The following is a 20,647-nucleotide window of genomic DNA, read 5'->3' on the forward strand; positions in this document are numbered from 1 at the left end:
TTGATGGGGGGTGGCACAGGTCGGCAATGTGGAGGACCCTGCTTGGGGCGCTTCAGAGGCTGGTGTGAGGATTGGAGTGGGAGTTCATTCTGTCAATGGGCGCGGGGTCTGGGCATGTTCTCTTATTGCAGCTGCTAACTCCAACATGCCGTCCCTCATGCGCCCTGACAGTGTCTCAACGACCGGCAACATTCCCTCCCTCATGTTGAGCAAAACTGTTTCAACTACCTGCAACATTCCCTCCCTCATGTTCAGTGATAGTGTTTGCACCATCTCTGACATTCCCTCCCAGATGTTCACTGACAGCGCATCACCTACCTGTGACATTCCCTCCCTCATGGTTACTGACATCGTTCCCATTTCTCATGAGATTGCTGTTACTTCTCCCGACAGTCCCGCTACCTCATCACCCACCCCACTGATGATGTCCAGGAGTGATCGCGTAAGGTCAATGTTAATTTTAAATTGATAACTTTCTGTTAACCAAAGATATTAAGGGATATGGACCAAAGGCAGGTATACAGAATTAGGTCGCAGATCAGCTGTGATCTCATTGAATGGCAGAACAGACTTGAGTGGCGATATGGCCTACATTCCTATGGTTGATAATTCACTTAATTTATTTATTGGTCCTTCAACTCAGAGTAGCAGGATCCCTGACAGTAGTATTCACTCCTGTCATGGCCTCTCCCTCTATCTCTGAGGGATTTCATATTCGGCTGTGGCTCATCCGAAGTGGAAGAATCACTCAGCATTATGGACCTTAGTCCTGTCACCATCCAAGTGCGAGCCTCATCAATAGGGGTCAGGCTTTGAATTCTTTGATAATCACCAGAAACGGCGCTAACCCTTTCAAGGAGGTCATCATGGGTTCCATCCCATTGCCAGACAACCTTAACCTGTTCTCAATTTCAGGTCTCATACCCTCTAACAAGAAACAGATTGTAAGAGTTTCTACAGGTATATAAAAAGAGAGTGGCTAAAGTAATTGTTGGTCCTTTAGAGGATGAGACTGGGGATTTAATAATGGGGCACAGGGAAATGGCAGAGACTTTGAACAAATATTTTGTATCGGTCTTCACGGTAGAAGACACTAAAAACATCCCAATAATGGATAATCAAGGGGCTATAGGGAGGGACGAACTTAAAACAATCACTATCACTAAAGAAGAAGTACTCAGTAAAATAATGGGACTAAAGGTGGACAAGTTCCTTGGATCTGATGGCTTGTATCGTAGGGTCTTAAAAGAAGTGGCTGCAGAGATAGTGGATGCATTGGAGAGGCGTGAATTCGGGGCCAGGGGCCCAAGGGCAGCACTGACCAGCCCACACTGTGATATGTGTGCGCACTAGGCCCATGCAGCAGAGCAGGTCTCCAGTCGTCTTGGATAACCCTTGCCACTGGAGCAAGACCTAGCTCTGTCAAGCCCGTGTGGTGGCTGGTGTGCAACGGCCACCATACGTCAAAAAAATCCATGCACAGGCGGGATCTGGAATATTAGGTCCTTCATTGAAACACCTGTGAACTCATCCATTTTTTGGCATGGAAGCAAGTCATCCTCATTTCGAGGGATTGCCTACGATGATGATGCATTGGTTGTAATCTACTAAAATTCCTTGGAATCTGGGGAGGTCCCAGCAGATTGGAAATCTGCAAATGTAGCGCCCTTATTTAAAAAAGGAGGCACACAGAAAGCAGAAAACTATAGACCAGTTAGCCTAACATCTGTCATTGGGAAAATGCTGGAGTCCATTATTAAGGTAGCAGTAATGGGACATTTTAAAAAGCATAATTCAGTCAAACAGAGTCAGCATGGTTTTATGAAAGGTAAATCATGTTTGACAAATTTGCTGGAGTTTTTTGAGGATGTAACAAGCAGGGTGGATAAGGGGGAATCAGTGGATGTGGTGTATTTGGATTTCCAGAAGGTCAGGTGCCACAGAAAAGGTTACTGAAGAAGATAAAAGCTCATGAGGCTGGGGTTAATGTATTAGCATGGATAGAGGATTGGCTAACTAACAGAAAACAGAGAGTCAGGCTAAATGGGTCATTTTCCAATTGGCAAACAGTAACTAGTGGGGTACCACAGGGATCGGTGCTGGGGCCTCAACTATTTACAATCTATATTAATGATTTGGATGATGGGACCGAGTGTAATGTAGCCAAGTTTGCTGATGATACAAAGATGGGTGGGAAAGCAAGTTGTGAAGGGGACACAACAAATTTGCAAAGGGATATAGACAGGCTAAGTGAGTGGGCAAACATTTTGCAGATGGAGTATAATGTGGGAAAGTGTGAGGTTATCCATTTTGGCAGAAAAAAATAAAAAAGATAATTATTATTTCAATGGAGAAAAATTACAAAATGCTGCAGTACAGAGGGACCTTGGGGTCCTTGTGCATGAAACACAAAAAGTTAGTGTGCAGGTACAGCAGGTAATCAGGAAGGCAAATGGAATGTTGGCCTTTATTGCAAGGGCAATGCAGTATAAAAGCAGTGAACTCCTGCTGCAACCATATAGGGTATTGGTGAGGCCACACCTAGAGTACTGTGTACAGTTTTGGTACCCTTATTTAAGGAGGGATATACTTGCATTGGAGGCAGTTCAGTGAAGGTTTACTAGGTTGATTCCTGAGATGAAGGGGTTGACTTATGAAGAAAGGTTGAGTAGATTGGGTCTATACTCGTTGGAGTTCAGAAGAATGAGAGGTTATCTTATTGAAACATATAAGATAATTAGGGGCTCAACAAGGTAGATGCAGAGAGGATGTTTCCACTCATGGGGGAATCTAGATCAAGGGGTCATAGTTTCAGAATACTGAGATGAGGAGGAATTTCTTCTCACAGAGGGTTGTAAATTTATGGAATTCTCTGCCCCAGAGAGCTGTGGAGGCTGGGTCATTGAATATATTTAAGACGGAGATAGACAGATTTTTGAGCGATGAGGGAGGAAAGGGTTATGGGCAGCGGGCAGGGAAGTGGAGCTGAGCCCATGATCAGATCAACCATGATCTTATTGAATGACGGAGCAGGCTCGAGGGGCCACGCGGCCTATTCTTGCTCCTATTTCTTATGTTCTAATGTAGGCTGGTATACGGGGGATTGCCCTTATCACCATGGTGATCGAGGAGCCAAGCAAACTACAGTCGGTCATCATATGATGATCAACAAAATAACAATCTGAGACACCCCAACCAACCATACAGAATAGTGCACGTAAGCTCTGTTTCTGAAACTTACCGTAGATTTAGTGAGAAATTGTGAAGCTGGCATTTCCAAGCCTCCCAGGGTTTCCTTCCGTTTTTGCTTCTTCTCTGCTTTCTCTCACTAAGTTCAATCAAGCATCAATCTTGTACTCTTATGGCTAATGGTTCTCTTCCTACCGAATGCAATCCTTATCTCATGTGTTACAACTACCCATTTGTTTCAAGTCGTTTACCAAAATGGGATGAGAGGCCTCATTCGTACTTTGCACATCAGAGGTTATTTCTTATTTATTTTCCATCATACCATCCTCTGGTGTAAACAATCCTCTGATGTATGGACTCATGGCATCCCCTGCTGTGATAAAACTCTGTTTCAAATGCTTTTCTTAACAACAGTTTATAGAAGAGCATTTAAGAACATGATTTATACAAATCCTTTCCATGTTAAAGATTTGTCTCTTATTAAAACTAAAAAAGTGTAAAACATATCAATATTTTTACACTGGCCATTAATGTTATTTCCACCACCAAGAAAGACAAGAGCAGGAATGCCAGGTTCCTTTACAGGTACACGCTCGAACCCGCCTAATTTACCTGATAGTCGCTGTACCCAATGCGCCTGGCATAGCCCCAGAAAAATCTCTCCTAATATTTCTACATGTTATTGCAAAGACCTGTTCACACTTCTTTTGCTCATTAGCAGCACACAGAGTTCCAGTGGGGAGGAGCGCAGGTTATATTGCTTAAAAGGCAAGTTTTTAAGTAAATATGCACCGTGGGCATTTGATCAAGTCTGGCAATGCTAAATGCTTTGTCGGAGAAGCAGCAGCAACAGAAGACCACTGCCTGGGAGAATCAAACCCATAGGAGGCAGTTTTACAGGTTCACTACTATCTGCTGCAGCGAGGACAGCTGACACATAAGAACATAAGAAATTGGAGCAGGAGTAGGCCATTTGGCCTTTTGAGCCTGCACTACCATTCAATAAGATCATGGCTGATCTGATCATGGACTCAGCTTCACTTCCCTGCCCGCTCCCCATAACCCTTTACTTCCTTATCGCTCAAAAATCTATCTACGCCTTAAATATATTCAGTGACCCAGCCTCCACAGCTCTCTGGGGCAGAGAATTCCATAGATTTACAACCCTCTGAGAGAAGAAATTTCTCCTCATCTCAGTTTTAAATGGGCTGCCCCTTATTCTAAGACTATGAGCTCAATTTTCCCCAAACCCGTTTTCTGGCGTATTGCCAGAGTTATGCCGGGTTTTCTAAGCCAGAAATGCGGCATAAATATTTTTCCAAAGTTTCACCAATCTATAAATCGAAATTGGAGCTGCGCAGTGTGTCCAGTCACCTCGGTGGGGGGGGGGGGGGGGGGGGGGGGGAGGGGGTGTAGTCTGCTGTCTGTGCCAAAAAAACGAAGTTGCGCTTTTTGCGCATCCGCGGGAAAAAAAATTAAGTTTTTGACGTCGTTCCAATGGACGCGTATGCTCAGTACAACCCTCCCCAGGCACCAAATCTTCTGATCGACTGTCTCTCCCTCCCATTCCCCGGCCACCAAGCCTTCTGATCGGCTATCCCTCCCTCCTCTCCTGTCTCTTCCACCCCTCCCACCCTTGTTTTGTAGCTGAACCCCAAATCCCTAGCCCGCCCCGAGCCCCTTGCCTGTGCCGGTTCAGCTCCTACTCCCCCACTCCCCCCACGTGCCTTGCCAGTCCCCAGCTCCTAGCCCTGGTGAAAGGGCTTGCCAATCCCCAGCGCAGGCCCGAGTGCCTTACTGATCCCGATCCCCGCCCCTAGCCCAGGACGAAAGGCTTGCCGATCCACTCCCCCACCCAACCCTAGCCCCGAGTGCCTTACCGGTCCCACTCCCAGCTCCTCGCCCAGGCCGAAGGGCTTGCTGGTCCAATCCCCGCCCCTATCACAGGTCGAATGGCCTCCTCCCTCCCAGTCCCCGCATCTAACTGCACACGAAAAGCTTCCCCCCACCCCCTCATCCACTTTCCCCCTGCACACCAGCTTCCACCCTCACCTCACTCTGCCCCTCTCTCTTACCTTTCCTGCTGCTGCTGTCCGAGCATCTGCTGCACTTACTGGATCTGGATCTGATGGCTTGCATCTTAGTGTCTTAAGAGAAATAGCGGCAGGGATTGTAGATGCATTGGTTGTAATTTACCAAAATTCCCTGGATTCTGGGGAGGTCCCAACAGATTGGAAAACTGCAAATGTAATGCCCCTATATAAAAAAGGAGGCAGACAAAAAGCAGGAAACTATAGACCAGTTAGCCTGACAATTGTGGTTGGGAAAATGTTGGAGCCCATTATTAAAGAAGCAGTAGCAGGACATTTCGAAAAGCAAAATTCGTTCAGGCAGTGTCAGCATGGATTTATGAATGGGAAGTCATGTTTGACAAATTTGCTGGAATTCTTTGAGGATGTAACGAACAGGGTGGATGTGGTGTATTTGAACTTCCAGAAGGCATTTGACAAGGTGCCACATAAAAGGTAACTGCATAAGATAAAAGTTCACGCGGTTGGGGGTAATATATTAGCGTGGATAAAGGATTGGCTAAAGAACAGAAAGCAGAGAGTCAGGATAAATGGTTCATTCTTGGCTTGGCAATCAGTAACCAGTAGGGTGCCACAGGGATCAGTGCTGGGACACCAACTATTTACAATCTATATTAACGACTTGGAAGAAGGGATGGAGTATAACGTAGCCAGGCTTGCTGATGATACAAAGATGGGAGGAAAAGTAATGTGTGAGGAGGACACAAAAAACTGCAAAAGGACATAGACAGGCTGAGTAAGTAGGCAAAAATTTGGCAGATGGAGTATAATGTTGGAAAGTGTGAGGTGTGAGTGCGCTTCGGCAGAAAAAAATCAAAGAGCAACTTACTATTTAAATGGAGAAAATTTGCAAAGTGCTGCAGTACAGCGGGACCTGGGGGTACTTGTGCATGAAAAACAAAAGGTTAGTATGCAGGCACAGCAAGTGATCAAGAAGGCCAATAGAATCTTAGCCTTTATTGCAAAGGGGATGGAGTATAAAAGCAGGGAAGTCTTGCTACAGTTGTACAGGATATTGGTGAGGCCACACCTGGAATACTGCATGCAGTTTTGGTTTCCATATTTACTAAAGAGTATACTTGCTTTGGAGGCATTTCAGAGAAGGTTCACGAAGTTGATTCCGGAGATGAGGATGGTTGACTTATGAGGAAAGGTTGAGTAGGTTGGGCCTCTACTCTTTGGAATTCAGAAGAATGAGAGGTGATCTTATCGAAACGTATGAGATTATGAGGGGGCTTGACAAGGTGGATGCAGAGAGGATGTTTCCACTGATGGGGGAAACTAGAACTAGAGGGCATGACCTTAGAATAAGGGGCTGCCCATTTAAAACAGAGATGAAGAGAAATTTCTTCTCTCAGAGGGTTGTGGATCTGTGGAATTTCTGTCTCAGAGAGCTGTGGAAGCTGAGACATTGAATAAATTTGAGATAGAAATAGACCGTTTCTTAAACAATAAGGGGTTATGGAGAGCGGACAGGGAAGTGAACCTGTGTCCATGATCAGATCAGCCATGATCATGTTGAATGGCGGAGCAGGCTCGAGGGGCCGTATGGCCTACTCCTGTTCCTATTTCTTATGTTCTTATATTCTTATGTTACCTGTGCCGATTTCCTTACTTGAGCCGATTTCTTTAACTCTCCGGAAGGTTTTTCTGCAGAAGCCACTTACGTTTGGCCTAAGCAGAACTGGAGTAACTCTCAGCTGGCCAAATTTGCCTAAATGGGCAGATTTGGCTGGCGCAGGTGGCAGATTACGCCCCCTTTGGCTGAAGAAAAAAACTTACCTAAAAAAATTGTCACTAACTGATGGTGCAAATTGATTGGGGAAACTGTGGCTTTTTAACCTAGGCCAAAAAAAGCAGCCTGCTCCAAAAACACGGCGCAAATCACTGGGGAAAATTGTGCCCTATGTCCTCTAGTTTTAGTTTCCCCTATGATTGAAAATATCCTCTCTGCATACACCATGTCAAACTCCCTCATTATCTTATAAATTTCAGTAAGATCACTTCTCATTCTTCTGAACTCCAATGTGTATAGGCCCAACCTACTCAATCTATCCTCATAAGTCAGAGGTATTTGACAATCTGGAAGGACAGACAGAAAGGAAAAGGAGGTGGGGTAGCTCTATTCATAAAGGATGGAATCACTGCAATAGTGAGAAACGATATTGGCACAGATGATCAGGATGTTGAAACAGTTTGGGTGGCGATAAGGAATAATAAGGGGAAAAAGTCACTGGTGGAATAGTCCCCCTAACAGTAGCAACTCTGTTGGTTGGAGTATAAACCAGAAAATAGTGGGGGCTTGTAAAAAGGGAACAGCAATAATCATGGGAGATTTTAACCTCCATATTGATTGGACAAATCAACTTGGTCAGGGTAGCCTTGAGGAAGAGTTCATAGAGTGCATAAGGGACGGGTTCCTTGAGCAGTACATAACAGAACCAACCAGGGTGCAGGCTATCTTAGATCTGGTTCTGTGTAATGAGACAAGATTAATAAACAATCTCCCAGTAAAGGATCCCCTTGGAATGAGTGATCATAGCATGATTGAATTTCAAATTCAGATGGAGGGTGAGAAAGTTAGATCTCTAACCAGCGTACTAAGCTTAAATAAAGGAGACTATGTAGGCATGAGGGCAGAGTTGGCTAAAGTGGATTGGGAAAATAGATTAAAGTGTAGGACGGTTGATGAACAGTGGTGTACATTTAAGGAGATATTTCACAAAGGGCATAAAAGAGGCCAAAACTAGTGGGAGGACAGAAGATTGGGAAGCTTTTAAAAGCCAGCAAAGAATGACTAAAAAAATGATTAAGAAAGGGAAAATAGACTACAAAAGTAAACTAGCACGAAATATAAAAACAGATAGCAAGAGTTTCTATAGATATATAAAAAGGAAAAGAGTGACTAAAATAAATGTTGGACCCTTAGAGGACGAGACCGGAGAATTAGTAATGGGGAAAATGGAGATGGCAGAAACGCTGAACAAATAGTTTGTATCAGTACGGTAGAGGACACGAACAACGTTCCAGCAGTGGATAGTCAAGGGGCTATGGGGGCGGGGGGAGGAACTTAACACAATCACAATCACTAAGGAGGTGGTACTCAGTAAGATAATGGGACTAAAGGCAGATAAATTCCCTGGACCTGATGGTCTTAAGAGAAGTAGAGTAGTGGCAGGGATTGTGGATGCATTGGTTGTATTTTACCAAAATTCCCTGGATTCTGGGGAGGTCCCAGCAGATAGGAAAACTGCAAATGTTACGTCCCTATGTAAAAAAGGAGGCAGACAAAAAGCAGGAAACTATAGACCAGTTAGCCTAACATCTGTGGTTGGGAAAATGTTGGAGTCCATTATTAAAGAAGCAGTAGCAGGACATTTCGAAAAGCAAAATTCGTTCAGGCAGAGTCAACGTGGATTTATGAAGGGGAAGTCATGTTTTGACAAATTTGCTGGAATTCTTTGAGGATGTAACGGACAGGGTGATGAAGGGGAACCAGTGAATGTGGTATATTTGTACTTCCAGAAGGCATTTGACAAGGTGCCACATAAAAGGTTACTGCACAAGATAAAAGTTCACGGGGTTGGGGGTAATATGTAAGCATGGATAGAGGATTGGCTAACTGACAGAAAACAGAGAGTCGGAATAAATGGTTCATTCTCTGGTTGGCAATGAGTAACCAGTGGGGTGCCGCAGGGATCAGTGCTGAGACCCCAACTACTTACAATCTATATTAACGACTTGGAAGAAGGGACCGAGTGTGACGTAACCAAGTTTGCTGACAATACAAAGATGGGAGGAAAAGCAATGTATGAGGAGGACACAAAAAATCTGCAAAAGGACATAGACAGGCTAAGTAAGTGGGCAAAAATTGGCAGATGGAGTATAATGTTAGAAAGTGTATGGTCATGCACTTTGGCAGAAAAAAAAATCAAAGAGCAAGTTATTATTTAAATGGAGAAAGATTGCAAAGTGCTGCAGTACAGCGGGACTTGGGGGTACTTGTGCATGAAACACAAAAGGATAGTATGCAGGTACACCAAGTGATCAAGAAGGCAAATGGAATCTTGGCCTTTATAGCAAAGGGGATGGAGTATAAAAGCAGGGAAGTCTTGCTACAGTTATACAGGGTAATGTTGAGACCACACCTGGAATACTGCTTGCAGTTTTGGTTTCCATATTTATGAATGGATATACTTGCTTTGGAGGCAGTTCAGAGAAGGTTCACTAGGCTGATTCCAGCGATGAGGGGGTTGAATTATGAGGAAAGGTTGAGTAGGTTGGTCCTCTACTCATTGGAATTCAGAAGAATGAGAGGTGATCTTATCGAAACTTATAAGTTTATGAGGGCTTGTCAAGGTGGATGCAGAGAGGATGTTTCAACTGATAGGGGAGACTAGAACTAGAGGGCATAATCTTAGAATAAGGGGCCACCCATTTAAAACTGAGATGAGGAGAAATTTCTTCTCTTAGAGGGTTGTACATCTGTGGAATTCACTGCCTCAGAAAGCTATGGAAGCTGGGACAGCGAATAAATTTAAGACAGAAGTAGACAGTTTCTTAACTGATAAGGGGTTATGGGGAGTAAGTGGACCTGAGTCCATGATCGGATCAGCCATGATCATATTGAATGGCAGAGCAGGCTTGAGGGGCTCTATTCCTGTTCCTATTTCTTATGTTCTTATGTCACCCCCTCATCTCCGGAATCAACCTAGTGAACCTTCTCTGAACAGCCTCCAATGCAAGTATATCCTTCTTTAAATATGGAGACCAAATCTGTACATAGTACTCCAGGTGTGGCCTCAGCAATACCCTGTACAATTGTAGCAGGATTTCTCTGCTTTTATACTGCATCCCCCTTGCAATAAAGGCCAACATCCCATTTGGCTTCCTGATTACTTGCTGTACCTGCATACTAACTTTTTGTGTTACATGTGCAAGGACCCACAGGTCTCTCTGTACTGCAGCACTTTGCAATTTTTCTCCCTTTAAATTATAATTTGTTTTTCTATTATTTCTGCCAAAGTGGATAATCTCACATTTTCCCACATTATATTCCATCTGCCAATTTTTTGCCCACTCACTTAACCTGTCTCTATCCCTTTGCAGATTTTTTGTGTCCTCCTCACAATTTGCTTTCACACCCATCTTTGTATCATCAGCAAACTTGGCTACATTATACTCGATCCCTTCATCCAAGTCATTAATATAGATTGTAAATAATTGAGGCCCCAGCACCGATCCCTGCAGCATCGTACTAGTCACTGTTTGCAAACCAGAAAATGACCCATTTATCCCGACTCTCTGTTTTCTGTTAGTTAGCCAATCCTCTATCCATGCTAATATATTACCCCCAACCCCGTGAACTTTTATCTTGTGGTAACCTTTTATGTGGCACCTTATCGAATGCCTTCTTGAAATCAAATTACACCACATCCACTTGTCCCCCTTATCCACCCTGCTCGTTACATCCTCGAAGAACTCCAGCAAATTTGTCAAACATGTTTTCCCTTTCATAAAACCATGCTGACTCTGCTTGATTGAATCATGATTTACCAAAAGTCCTGCTACTGCTTCCTTAATAATGGACTCCAGCATTTTCCAACGACAGATGTTAGGCTAACTGGTCTATAGTTTCCTACTTTTTGTCTGCCTCCTTTTTTAAATAGGGACGTTACATTTGCGGTTTTCCAATCTGCTGGGAGCGCCCCAGAATCCAGGGAATTTTTGGTAGATTACAACCAATGCATCCACTTTCTCTGCAGCCTCTTCTCTTAAGTCCCAAGGCTGTAAGGCATCAGGTCCAGGGGACTTGTCCACCTTTAGTCCCATTATTTTACCTCGTACTACTTCATTAGTGATAGTGATTGTATTCAGTTCCTCCCTACCTATAGCCCCTTCATTATCCACTATTGGAATGTTTTTAGTGTCTTCTACCGTGATGACTGATACAGAATATTTGTTCAACGTCTCTGCCATTTCCCTGTTCTCTATTATTAATCTCCCAGTCTCATCCTCTAGGGGACCAACATTTACTTTAGCCACTCTTTTCCTTTTTATGTACCTGTAGAAACTCTTACTATCTGTTTTTATGTTTTGTGCTAGTTTACTTTTATAATCTATCTTCCCTCTCTTAATCATTTTTTTATTCATTCTCTGCTGGCTTTTAAAAATTTCCCAATCCTCTGGCCTCCCACTAATCTTGGCCACATTGTATGCCTTTGTTTTCAATTTGATACGCTTCCTTATTTCCTTAGTTAGATACGGATGGTTATCCCTTCTCTTACAGTCTTTCCTTCTCATTGGAATATATTTTTGTGGTGAGTTATGAAATATCTTCTTAAATGTCTGCCACTGCTCTTCAACCGTCCCTTACTTTAGTCTATTTTCCCAGTCCATTTTAGCCAACTCTGCCCTCATACCTTTGTAGTCCACTTTATTTAAGGTTAGGACACTGGTTTGAGAACCAACGTTCTCTCCCTCCAACTGAATTTGAAATTCGACCATATTACATTACATACTTGGACCTCAGTGAGAAACAATATATTCTATTTACAAGGAAGAAATTCTAGACCAGTGACCAGTCTTAGAACTTGACCTTCAGCCAATGAGCACTCTAAATGGAAGTGAAAGTGATCACAATTCAATTTTTACCTCACAAAGTTCTTCCAGATACCAATAGGTCTGCTACTATGACAGAATACATCACGTTCAACAGTGCCTGCTGTAGCAGACCCATATTAACTAGTTATATGGCATTCCCCGAATACAAGGTGCCATTGATTGTGCCCATTCCACCATTCATGCGCTTGCAGGCAATGAACTTCCATTCTTCGCCAGAATTGGTTACTGCTCAATCAGTGTTCAGATAGAACTAGCAAAAAATCTGCAAGTTGATGTTTGTTTTCAAGGAAGTGCTCATGATGCACATATCTTAAGAGGACCAAGGATTTCATAACTATTTGAGGAGAATGGTGAAACGCAATGCTGACTTCTGGGAGACATACATTAGTGAACTGATCTAATCATGGACTCAGCTCCACTTCCCCACCTGCTCCCCATAACCCCTTATCCCCTTATTGTTTAAGAAACTGCCTATTTCTGTCTTAAATTTATTCAATGTCCCAACTTCCACAGCTCTCTGTGGCAGCAAATTCCACAGATTTACAACCCTCTGAAAGAAGAAATTTCTCCTCATCTCTATTTTAAATGGGCGGCCCCTTATTCTAAGATCATGCCCTCTAGTTCTAGTTTTCCCCATCAGTGGAAACATCCTCTCTGCATCCACCTTGCCAAGCCCCCTCATAATCTTATATGTTTAGATAAGATCACCTTTCATTCTTCTGAATTCCAATGAGTAGAGGCCCAACCTACTCAACCTTTCCTCATAAGTCAACCCCCTCATCCCCGGAATCAACCTAGTGAACCTTCTCTGAACTGCCTCCAAAGCAAGTATATCCTTTCATAAATATGGAAACCAAAACTGCACACAGTATTCTATGTGTGGCCTCACCAATACCTTATATAGCTGTAGCAGGACTTCCCTGCCTTTTATACTCCATCCCCTTTGGAATAAAGGCCAAGATACCATTGGCCTTCCTGATCACTTGCTGTACCTACATACTATCCTTTTGTACCCCCAGGTCCCGCTGTACTGTGGCACTTTACAATCTTTCTCCATTTAAATAATAACTTGCTGTTTGATTTTTTTCTGCCAAAGTGCATGACCTCACACTTTCCAACATTATACTCCATCTGCCAAATTTTTGCCCACTCACTTAGCCTGTCTATGTCCTTTTGCAAATTTTTTGTGTCCTCCTCTCACATTGCTTTTCCTCCCATCTTTGTATCGAGTGAGGCGAGTCTTTTTTTTGTCTTACTCCAATCATCATCACTCCAATTTGCACACTCTTCAGCTAGATTGATGCAGTGAGCATTATTTGTAGCATTTACTTGCCAATTAAAAGAGTTAACACGTGATTCAGTATCATTATTGCAGGTTAATCTAATTGACTACTCTTATGTAATGGAAGCAAGCTCCAACAATAAGGGGCCGAAATTGTCCCTTTTTATAAGAGCCGTGACCGGATCGATTGGCACGGAGGGGCTGCTATTTTGAAATTGCCCTCTTTTATTTTGGAGCACCACCCCGTCTTCCCACCCCGTTGGGCACGTGTCGACCCCTTACCAACTGGCTGCAACCCCATTTCCGCCCCACGTGGGAAATTGCCTCGCGGGAAATTGTCCCGCGGGAGCGGATCGGCCGCCACTCAGTGCCCCCGACAGCTTTTCCCAGTGGGAAGCTTCTTGCAGTTGGGCGGCTTTAAAGCAGAGGGCGCTCTGCTGCGGTCGCCATTTTATTTTAACTGTTGGCCAACTGCCTGATCGGCCCGACAATGGTGACTATGGGTTTGGCCGGGCCACCAACAGGCAGTCCGGCACCCCCTCTTAGGTGGAGCTGATGGCCCGGCCGAAACCCTCCCTGGTGGCCCAGTGTTTGCCATTAAAGTGATTGCAGACCCTCTTTAACTAAAGGGAGGGGGATGTTGTGACACGTCAATGCAGCGCTGATGACTCAGAGCGATGGCCGTTTCCACCCACCAGCACTTTCACCCCGCTGCCAACCCCACATCCGCCCCGATGCATAAAAAAATAAAGTTCTGAATTTCACCGGATTATTTGCCCCATGCACTGGGGCGAACAGAACACTTACAAAACAGCAAGTGCGCCCCGTTAGGGGCGGAGGGCAATTTTGTCCCCTAGAAAAGGGATAAAATAACTCAATTAACACAAAATTAATGGGCTACGAACAAACTAAACCCCGATGTGGGTAATCAAAGACAGCGATCCACATCTCATCATATGTGGCACAGCAGATTGATAAACCAAAGCATTGCATCAATCACCAAATTTTCTTAAGCAATTATTTTAACAAATTACTGTTTTAAAATATTAATTACTGGGGAATATACTGGATTTCCTGTAATCTGTGTAGTGATTCCTTCCACATACTTAGCACTGAAAATTGCATAATCGTTGGTTAGAAGTAAACATATATTTAGGTATTAAAATGATGATAAATATGCTACTATGTACCAAGTAATTTAAAAGCAGTCCCTAATTTTAGAAGTGGGTTACTGAATAGTGTAATGGATTAGACATTGGCTTTTCACTTCTGGTACCCGAGTTCAAGTCCTGCCCAGATTGATGTATAAATGTCAACTGTCAGTATTTTAAATTGAAAGACTTTTAAGCCGTGCATTAACTTGTTAATTCTCACAAGGAAATAATTTTTTACATCAATGTGTGCTCCAGCCGGGATGCCCCTGCTTGGCTGTGCACAGCGATGATGATGTCATCGTTGTGCGCATCACCCCGTTACCGTCCCGCAAGTTAAATTGCCTCACGCAACCTCACTTACTGGCTGGCGATGACAACGACAGCTTCAGTTGTCGAGTTGCAGTCAGGAACTGGCTGGAGCAGAGTTTTAAAGGTGCCATTTTGAAAAAAAAATTCTGTCGCCAATTATTTTTTTCTGCTTTCAAACAGATAGGCAAAGTGGCTAGTGGACAGAGAGCAGCGATTTTTACTTGAACGAATCTTCTATCTCCTAACTATTCCCCTGTATAACTCAGCGCAGATTTGATGTTACAACAATTCTCTCACTTCATGAGGGCTGTGCTGACACTCGACTGCTTGCTCCGACGTCACCGTCAGAGGATGCTTAGGCCAAGACAAAGTGGTGAAATTACAGAGAGATAGGCATAGAAAGAGGGAGATAGAAAGGCACAGACAAGGACAGGGAGCAACGCATGGAGCGGCACACATGAAGGCACAGACAAAGACAGGGAGCAGGACAGAGAAAAGCACAAGCAAAATGTGACAGAGGAAGAAGGCACCACAAGGCGGCAACAGGAGGCCTTACTCTCCCTGCGTATTCTGGCAGCAGTTCTCCTGGATCAATTTCACTGAGGAACAGTGTGCGAAGGCTGCATTTCAGCAAGGACGTGGTCACAGAGCTCTGCCACCTCCTGCAAGCAGACCTCAAGCCTCAGACCAGGATAAGGACGGCTCTCCCAGTGACAGTCAAGGTCACCCATCGCGCTCAATTTCTATGCCAATAGATCATTCCAGGGAGCAACAGGAGATATCTCCAACATTTCCCAGTTTGCCGTCCATTGCTCGATCCACGAGGTCACAGATGCTCTGTACTGAAGGAGGAGGGAATGCATCTCCTTCCCCATGAGCAGAGAGAAGCAGCACGAGCATACATGTGGCTTTGTCAGGATAGTGGGCTTCCCCCGGTGTAGGGCGTCATTGACTGCAGCCATGTCGCTTTGCGGGCACCGCATTACAATCCTGAGATCTTCCGTAACCGCAAAGGCTACTACTCACTGAATGTCCAGCTGGTCTGTGACCATACACGCAGAATATTCACCGTCAATGCCTGCTATCCCAGCAACAGCCACGATGCCTTCATCCTGCGCCAGTCCAGTGTGCCAGCTCTGTTCCAACCCACAAATGAAGCTCGCGGCTGGCCGCTCGGAGACATAAAATATCCGCTATCCACCTGGCTCATGGTTCCCCTCCACAACCCCACCATTCCTGCCCAGCACTCATACAATGAGAGCCTTGGCGCCATCAGGAACATCATTGAACAGACCATCAGAGTGCTGAAACAACACTTCCGCTGCCTTGACCGCTCGGGAGTTGTCTTCCTGTACTTGCCTGAGCGGGTCTCCCTATTCGTCGTCGTCTGCTGCATGCTGCACAACTTCCCCACCACGAGGGCACAGCCAATATCACCAGGCATAGCCACACCACCTGAAGAGAAGCAGGAGGAGGAGGAGGGGGGAGAGGAGCAAGAGCAGCAACATCAGTGACGGTGGAGGCAGCGAGCCCATCGCGATTCTGCAAGGGAGGCGTGTGACCGTCACATCAGACTTCGATTCCAATTAACTCCATCCCACTTTCCAGTTCCTCTGGACGTCCCCATGACCACATCCATTTTTCCCTCCATTGCAAAGCCCCAAAACTAAAATGAAAGACAACAGCAATGATTAAAAATTGATATCATAATAACAACAAAGGCTTACATAATGTATTAACTAATCACCCTTGTGCATTTCCTTATATCCCCTCTTTGCTCGAACCAGTCGAGAGCTCCTCCACAGTGTGTCCCCTGTGGCTGCTTCACGGCAGGTGGAAGGCTGCTGTGTGTCAGGGCCAGAGACCACAGGTGGCCTTGCAGGACATCCTTGACCTGCTCTGGGCCTCGAAGGCTTGGCTGTAGACTTTACCACCTCAGGCTGGGCGGCAGCAGTCTGGGCTGGGTGACGGCCAGCTACAAATGCAATGGCGGAGTGGCAGTGGTGGGATCAAGAATGCTGTCATCCTGAGAGAGGACAGCAGGTTCCTGCTCCACTGACCCACTGCCACTCCCCCGGGGCAGCACCTCAGCATCTCCACCAGTCTGCTGCAGAACATTTTGATGGGCTTCTGCGACAACATGAGATTCCCGGTGGACTGTGATGGACCCAGTGGCAAGGCTAGCAGTCAGAGCACGTGTGGTATCAAGCTGAGACTGCATAGGAGTAGTCTGAGAATCAATGCCAGCACTCACTGACTGTATGACAGCACCAATACGTTGCGTGGCATCAACCTGAGACTGCATGAGAGCAGTCTGAGTTTCCATGCCACCAACCATTATCTGCATTACAGCACTGAGACTTTGCGTCACTTCCGCCTGTGCTGCAATGGAAGCTACGACATCGCACGTCATGAGGTCTAGATCCTCACAGTCTCTGGGAGTCCACCATCGTCTGCACACTGGTGTGCACAGAGCTCTCTGCAATGTTGGAGGTGGACTCCTCCATGCTCCGTACCACTGCCGACGTCTCTTGGGCACCCTTGCCATTGCACTTATCATGTTGGAGTGTATGGCCAGCACCCTTTGTGTGAACGCCTCCCCATCGAGGTCCTCATCTGAGTCCTGAAGAGCAGAACTCGCATGGGAACTTGCTCCCCGGGGAGATGGCTCCCGAGGTTCCCTTTCCCCTTGGCCTTGCTGCAGCCCGCTAAGCCCTGGTGCATCACCCAGTGCAGACCCCTCTACTAAGCTAACGCTTAAGGAACGTGTAGTGCCAGTCTCTGAGCTGGTGCCTGCAGGTGGGAGATGCAATGACATAGTGCTCGGTTCCTCTTCCTCCTCATCTCCCTCCAGGTGCAGGCTGCCCAGCTTCTGCCTGGTTATCTGAAAGCATAAATGGCACAAGACTCACATTAAGATGAGGGCAGTGGGGCAGGAATGGAGCAAGGAATGCAGACAGTATGAGGTGCTGGAAAGTGATAAAGCATTCTGGTGTGGGGCAAGAGGCAGGGGGGGGGGGGGTGGGCGGCAGGGTGGAAATGGCATGAGAGAAGGAGAGGGGATATAGATACTGTTGTTGCCCCAGCGGGGTCAACATCTCCGCTGGCCATGGCACCCACCACCTGCAGGCTCATGAGCCGTAGCACTCGCTCCTCAATGTCGGAGAGGGGTCGCAGGTCAGGTTCCCTTCCTCCAGTCCTTTGCTGCTCCCATCTGTTATGTGACATCTTGGCCTGAAAAAGAAAGGTGTGAGTAAGAGTCCAGCAATGTATGTGGAAGATATGCCTGCCGTGGCAGAATAGCTGTGAATGTAGGCTAGTTGTGAGATGAGGATATGAGTGTGAGAATCTGCAGGTGTTTGGTGGTTGAGTGGTTTGGAAGTGCTGGTTTGCAAAGTGCGTGCAGACAAAGGTTGAGAGGCTGATATGGAGGAGGTGTGGAAGCTTGCACTCACTTTGACCACCCGACATAGGTCATTGAATTCACTGGGTCAGGCTTCTCTGCACCTCAGCGCTTGCCAACACTTCCCGGACCACTTCTTGCCACATGGCATGGAACACCTGCGGTGATGGCCACCTTCCCGAGGCAGGAAGAGGGAGGCCCTCCTGGTTTCTATTGCCCTCACCAATGCGTCCAAAGCCATATCACTAAATCTGGTAACCCTTTCCTTTGAAGGGGGATTTGCAGCAGCCATTTCACCTCCTTCCTGGACTCCACAGATCAGTGAATGAGTTGAGCAATGCTGAAAATGACTATCAGCAGGTTCAAATGACCACCCCTTTAAGAGCCTGGTGGAGCTGGAGTTAAGGATTGATGGCTGATTGATGAATGGAACTCAACTGAAATTGGGTAAATGTCTGTGACGAGCACCCTTGCAACGCCCAGCTGAAGCCATTATCGTCTCATTTTGTGCCCCCCTTCCTCCTGGGGCGAAAACGCCCAATTTGCCACAATTTGGCAATCTATCTCACTAAGCTCTAAATTTTCTCTGAGAAAAAAATTACCGCCCCAAACAAAACACTAGCCCATCTCACCCCCATAGAATCATACAACACAGAAGGAGGCCATTTGGCCCATCATGCCAATGCTGTCTCTCTGAAAACACTACCAATTTGTCCCACTCCCTTGCTCTTTCCCCATGGCCCTGCACATTTTTCCATTTTAAGAATATATCCAATTCCCTTTTAAAAGTACTATTAGATCTGCTTCCATCACCCTTTCGGGCAATGCATTCCAAATGATAACAACTTGATGAATAAAATAAATTCTCCTCATCTTCTCCCTGGCTTTTTTGGCAATTACCTTAAATCTGAGTCCTCTGGGTACCGACCCTCCTGCCAGTGGAAACAGTTTCTCAATCTCTAAATCTCATAATTTTGAGCACCTCTATTAAAGCTCTCCTTAATAGTCCTTGCTCTAAGAAAAAAACACAAAGGCTTGCCGTTATATAGCACCTTTCATCACAAAGGATGTCCCAAAGTGCTTTTCAGCCAATGATGTACTTTTGAAGTGTTGTTACTGTTGTAATGTAGGAAACGCTGCAGCCAATTTACTCACAGAAAATAACGGCCAGCTAGTCTGCTTTTAGTGATGTTGGAAAGCAATCCCAGCTTTTCTAGTTTCTCCACATAACTGAAGTCACTCATCTCTTGTACCATTCTAGTAAATCTCCTCTGCATCCTCTCCAGGGTCTTGACATACTTCCTAAAGTGTGGTGCCCAGAAATGGGCGGAATACTCTGGCTGAGGCCTAACAAGTGATTTATTTGCAGGGACACTCATCAGCAGCCCTTTAACTGGTTTTATCACTGAAAAGTGTCAAAGTTTTACAGGTTACATCCATGAATAATCGTAGAATCTTACAGCACAGAAGGGGGCAATTTGGCCCGACTTGCCTATGCTGGCTCTTAGAAAGAGCTGTCCAATTTAGTCCCACACCCCAGCTTTTTCCCCATCACCCTACAAATTAGTTGTCTTCAAATACATGTCTAATTGACTTTTGAAAGTAATAATGGAATCTGATTCCACCATCCTTTCAAGGATTCTAGATCTTAATGATTTTCTGTGTGAAAAAATGTCTCCTCATTTCCCCTCTAATTCTTTTGGCAATGATTTTAAATCTATGACCTCTGGTTACTGACCCACTTGCCAGAGAAAACCGTTACCCCTACTTGCTCTATCAAAACTCCTCTTAATTTTGAATACCTCTATTAGGTCTCCCCTTCTCTGCTCTAAGGAGAACAATCCTAGCTTCTCTAATCTCCACATAACTGAAGTCCCTCATCCCTGGTATCATAAATAGTACTATATCCAAAAAAGTGTTCTGCTTTCACGTTTCCATTGATTTTGTAGCAGTGTAGGCCATTTGCTAACTTATTTATGGACTAACAAGCCGTAGTGTTGATATATGATTGACTTTATATTTTTCAAACAAACATTGAATAGTTTGTTTAATGTCATTTTGGCAGATGATGTACATTTGTACCAGTCAGGATGTGAGACAATGCGAAGGAAAATGTTCTGAAATGTATTCTTTTTAATTGTCTTTCCTTAGATGCGGATTGGGCTCCATTCTGGCGCTGTTCTTGCTGGTGTGGTTGGAGTTAAAATGCCACGATACTGTTTGTTTGGAAACAATGTTACTCTTGCAAACAAGTTTGAGTCAACCAGCTTCCCAAGGAAAATAAATGTCAGTCCAACGACTTACATGTAAGTTGATTGTTATACACACATTCTTCTTTATTATATTTGCTTGTTAAATATTATTTCACGGCTAACTTTATAACCATTTGTAACTTTAATTGTGTAGTACATTTTGATATAGAACATGTAAACAAGCATTACATTTTGGTAAGAAAAATAGGAGATTACGTATTACTTGGACAATAAGAATCTAAATGGGGTAGAGGAGCAAAGGAATCTGGGAGAACAAATACACAAATCACTAGAAGCAATAATGTGGGTTAAAAGGCCATAAAAAAGCAAACCAAGCACTAGTG

At 44.9% G+C, this 20,647-nt stretch overlaps 1 protein-coding gene across 1 annotated transcript in view; it reads left to right on the forward strand.

The window, feature by feature from the left end:
• The window catches only part of gucy1a1 (guanylate cyclase 1 soluble subunit alpha 1), a 147,795-nt gene that overhangs the window by 114,597 nt on the left and 12,551 nt on the right, over positions 1 to 20,647 (forward strand). Inside the window, exon 7 of the mRNA XM_070862476.1 lies at positions 20,203 to 20,357. Within this exon, the coding sequence (XP_070718577.1) occupies positions 20,203 to 20,357 (155 nt within the window). The remainder of the gene's footprint in view (positions 1 to 20,202; positions 20,358 to 20,647) is intronic.

Source organism: Pristiophorus japonicus, chromosome 2, assembly GCF_044704955.1.
Source record: "Pristiophorus japonicus isolate sPriJap1 chromosome 2, sPriJap1.hap1, whole genome shotgun sequence".
NCBI classification, from domain to species: domain Eukaryota; kingdom Metazoa; phylum Chordata; class Chondrichthyes; family Pristiophoridae; genus Pristiophorus; species Pristiophorus japonicus.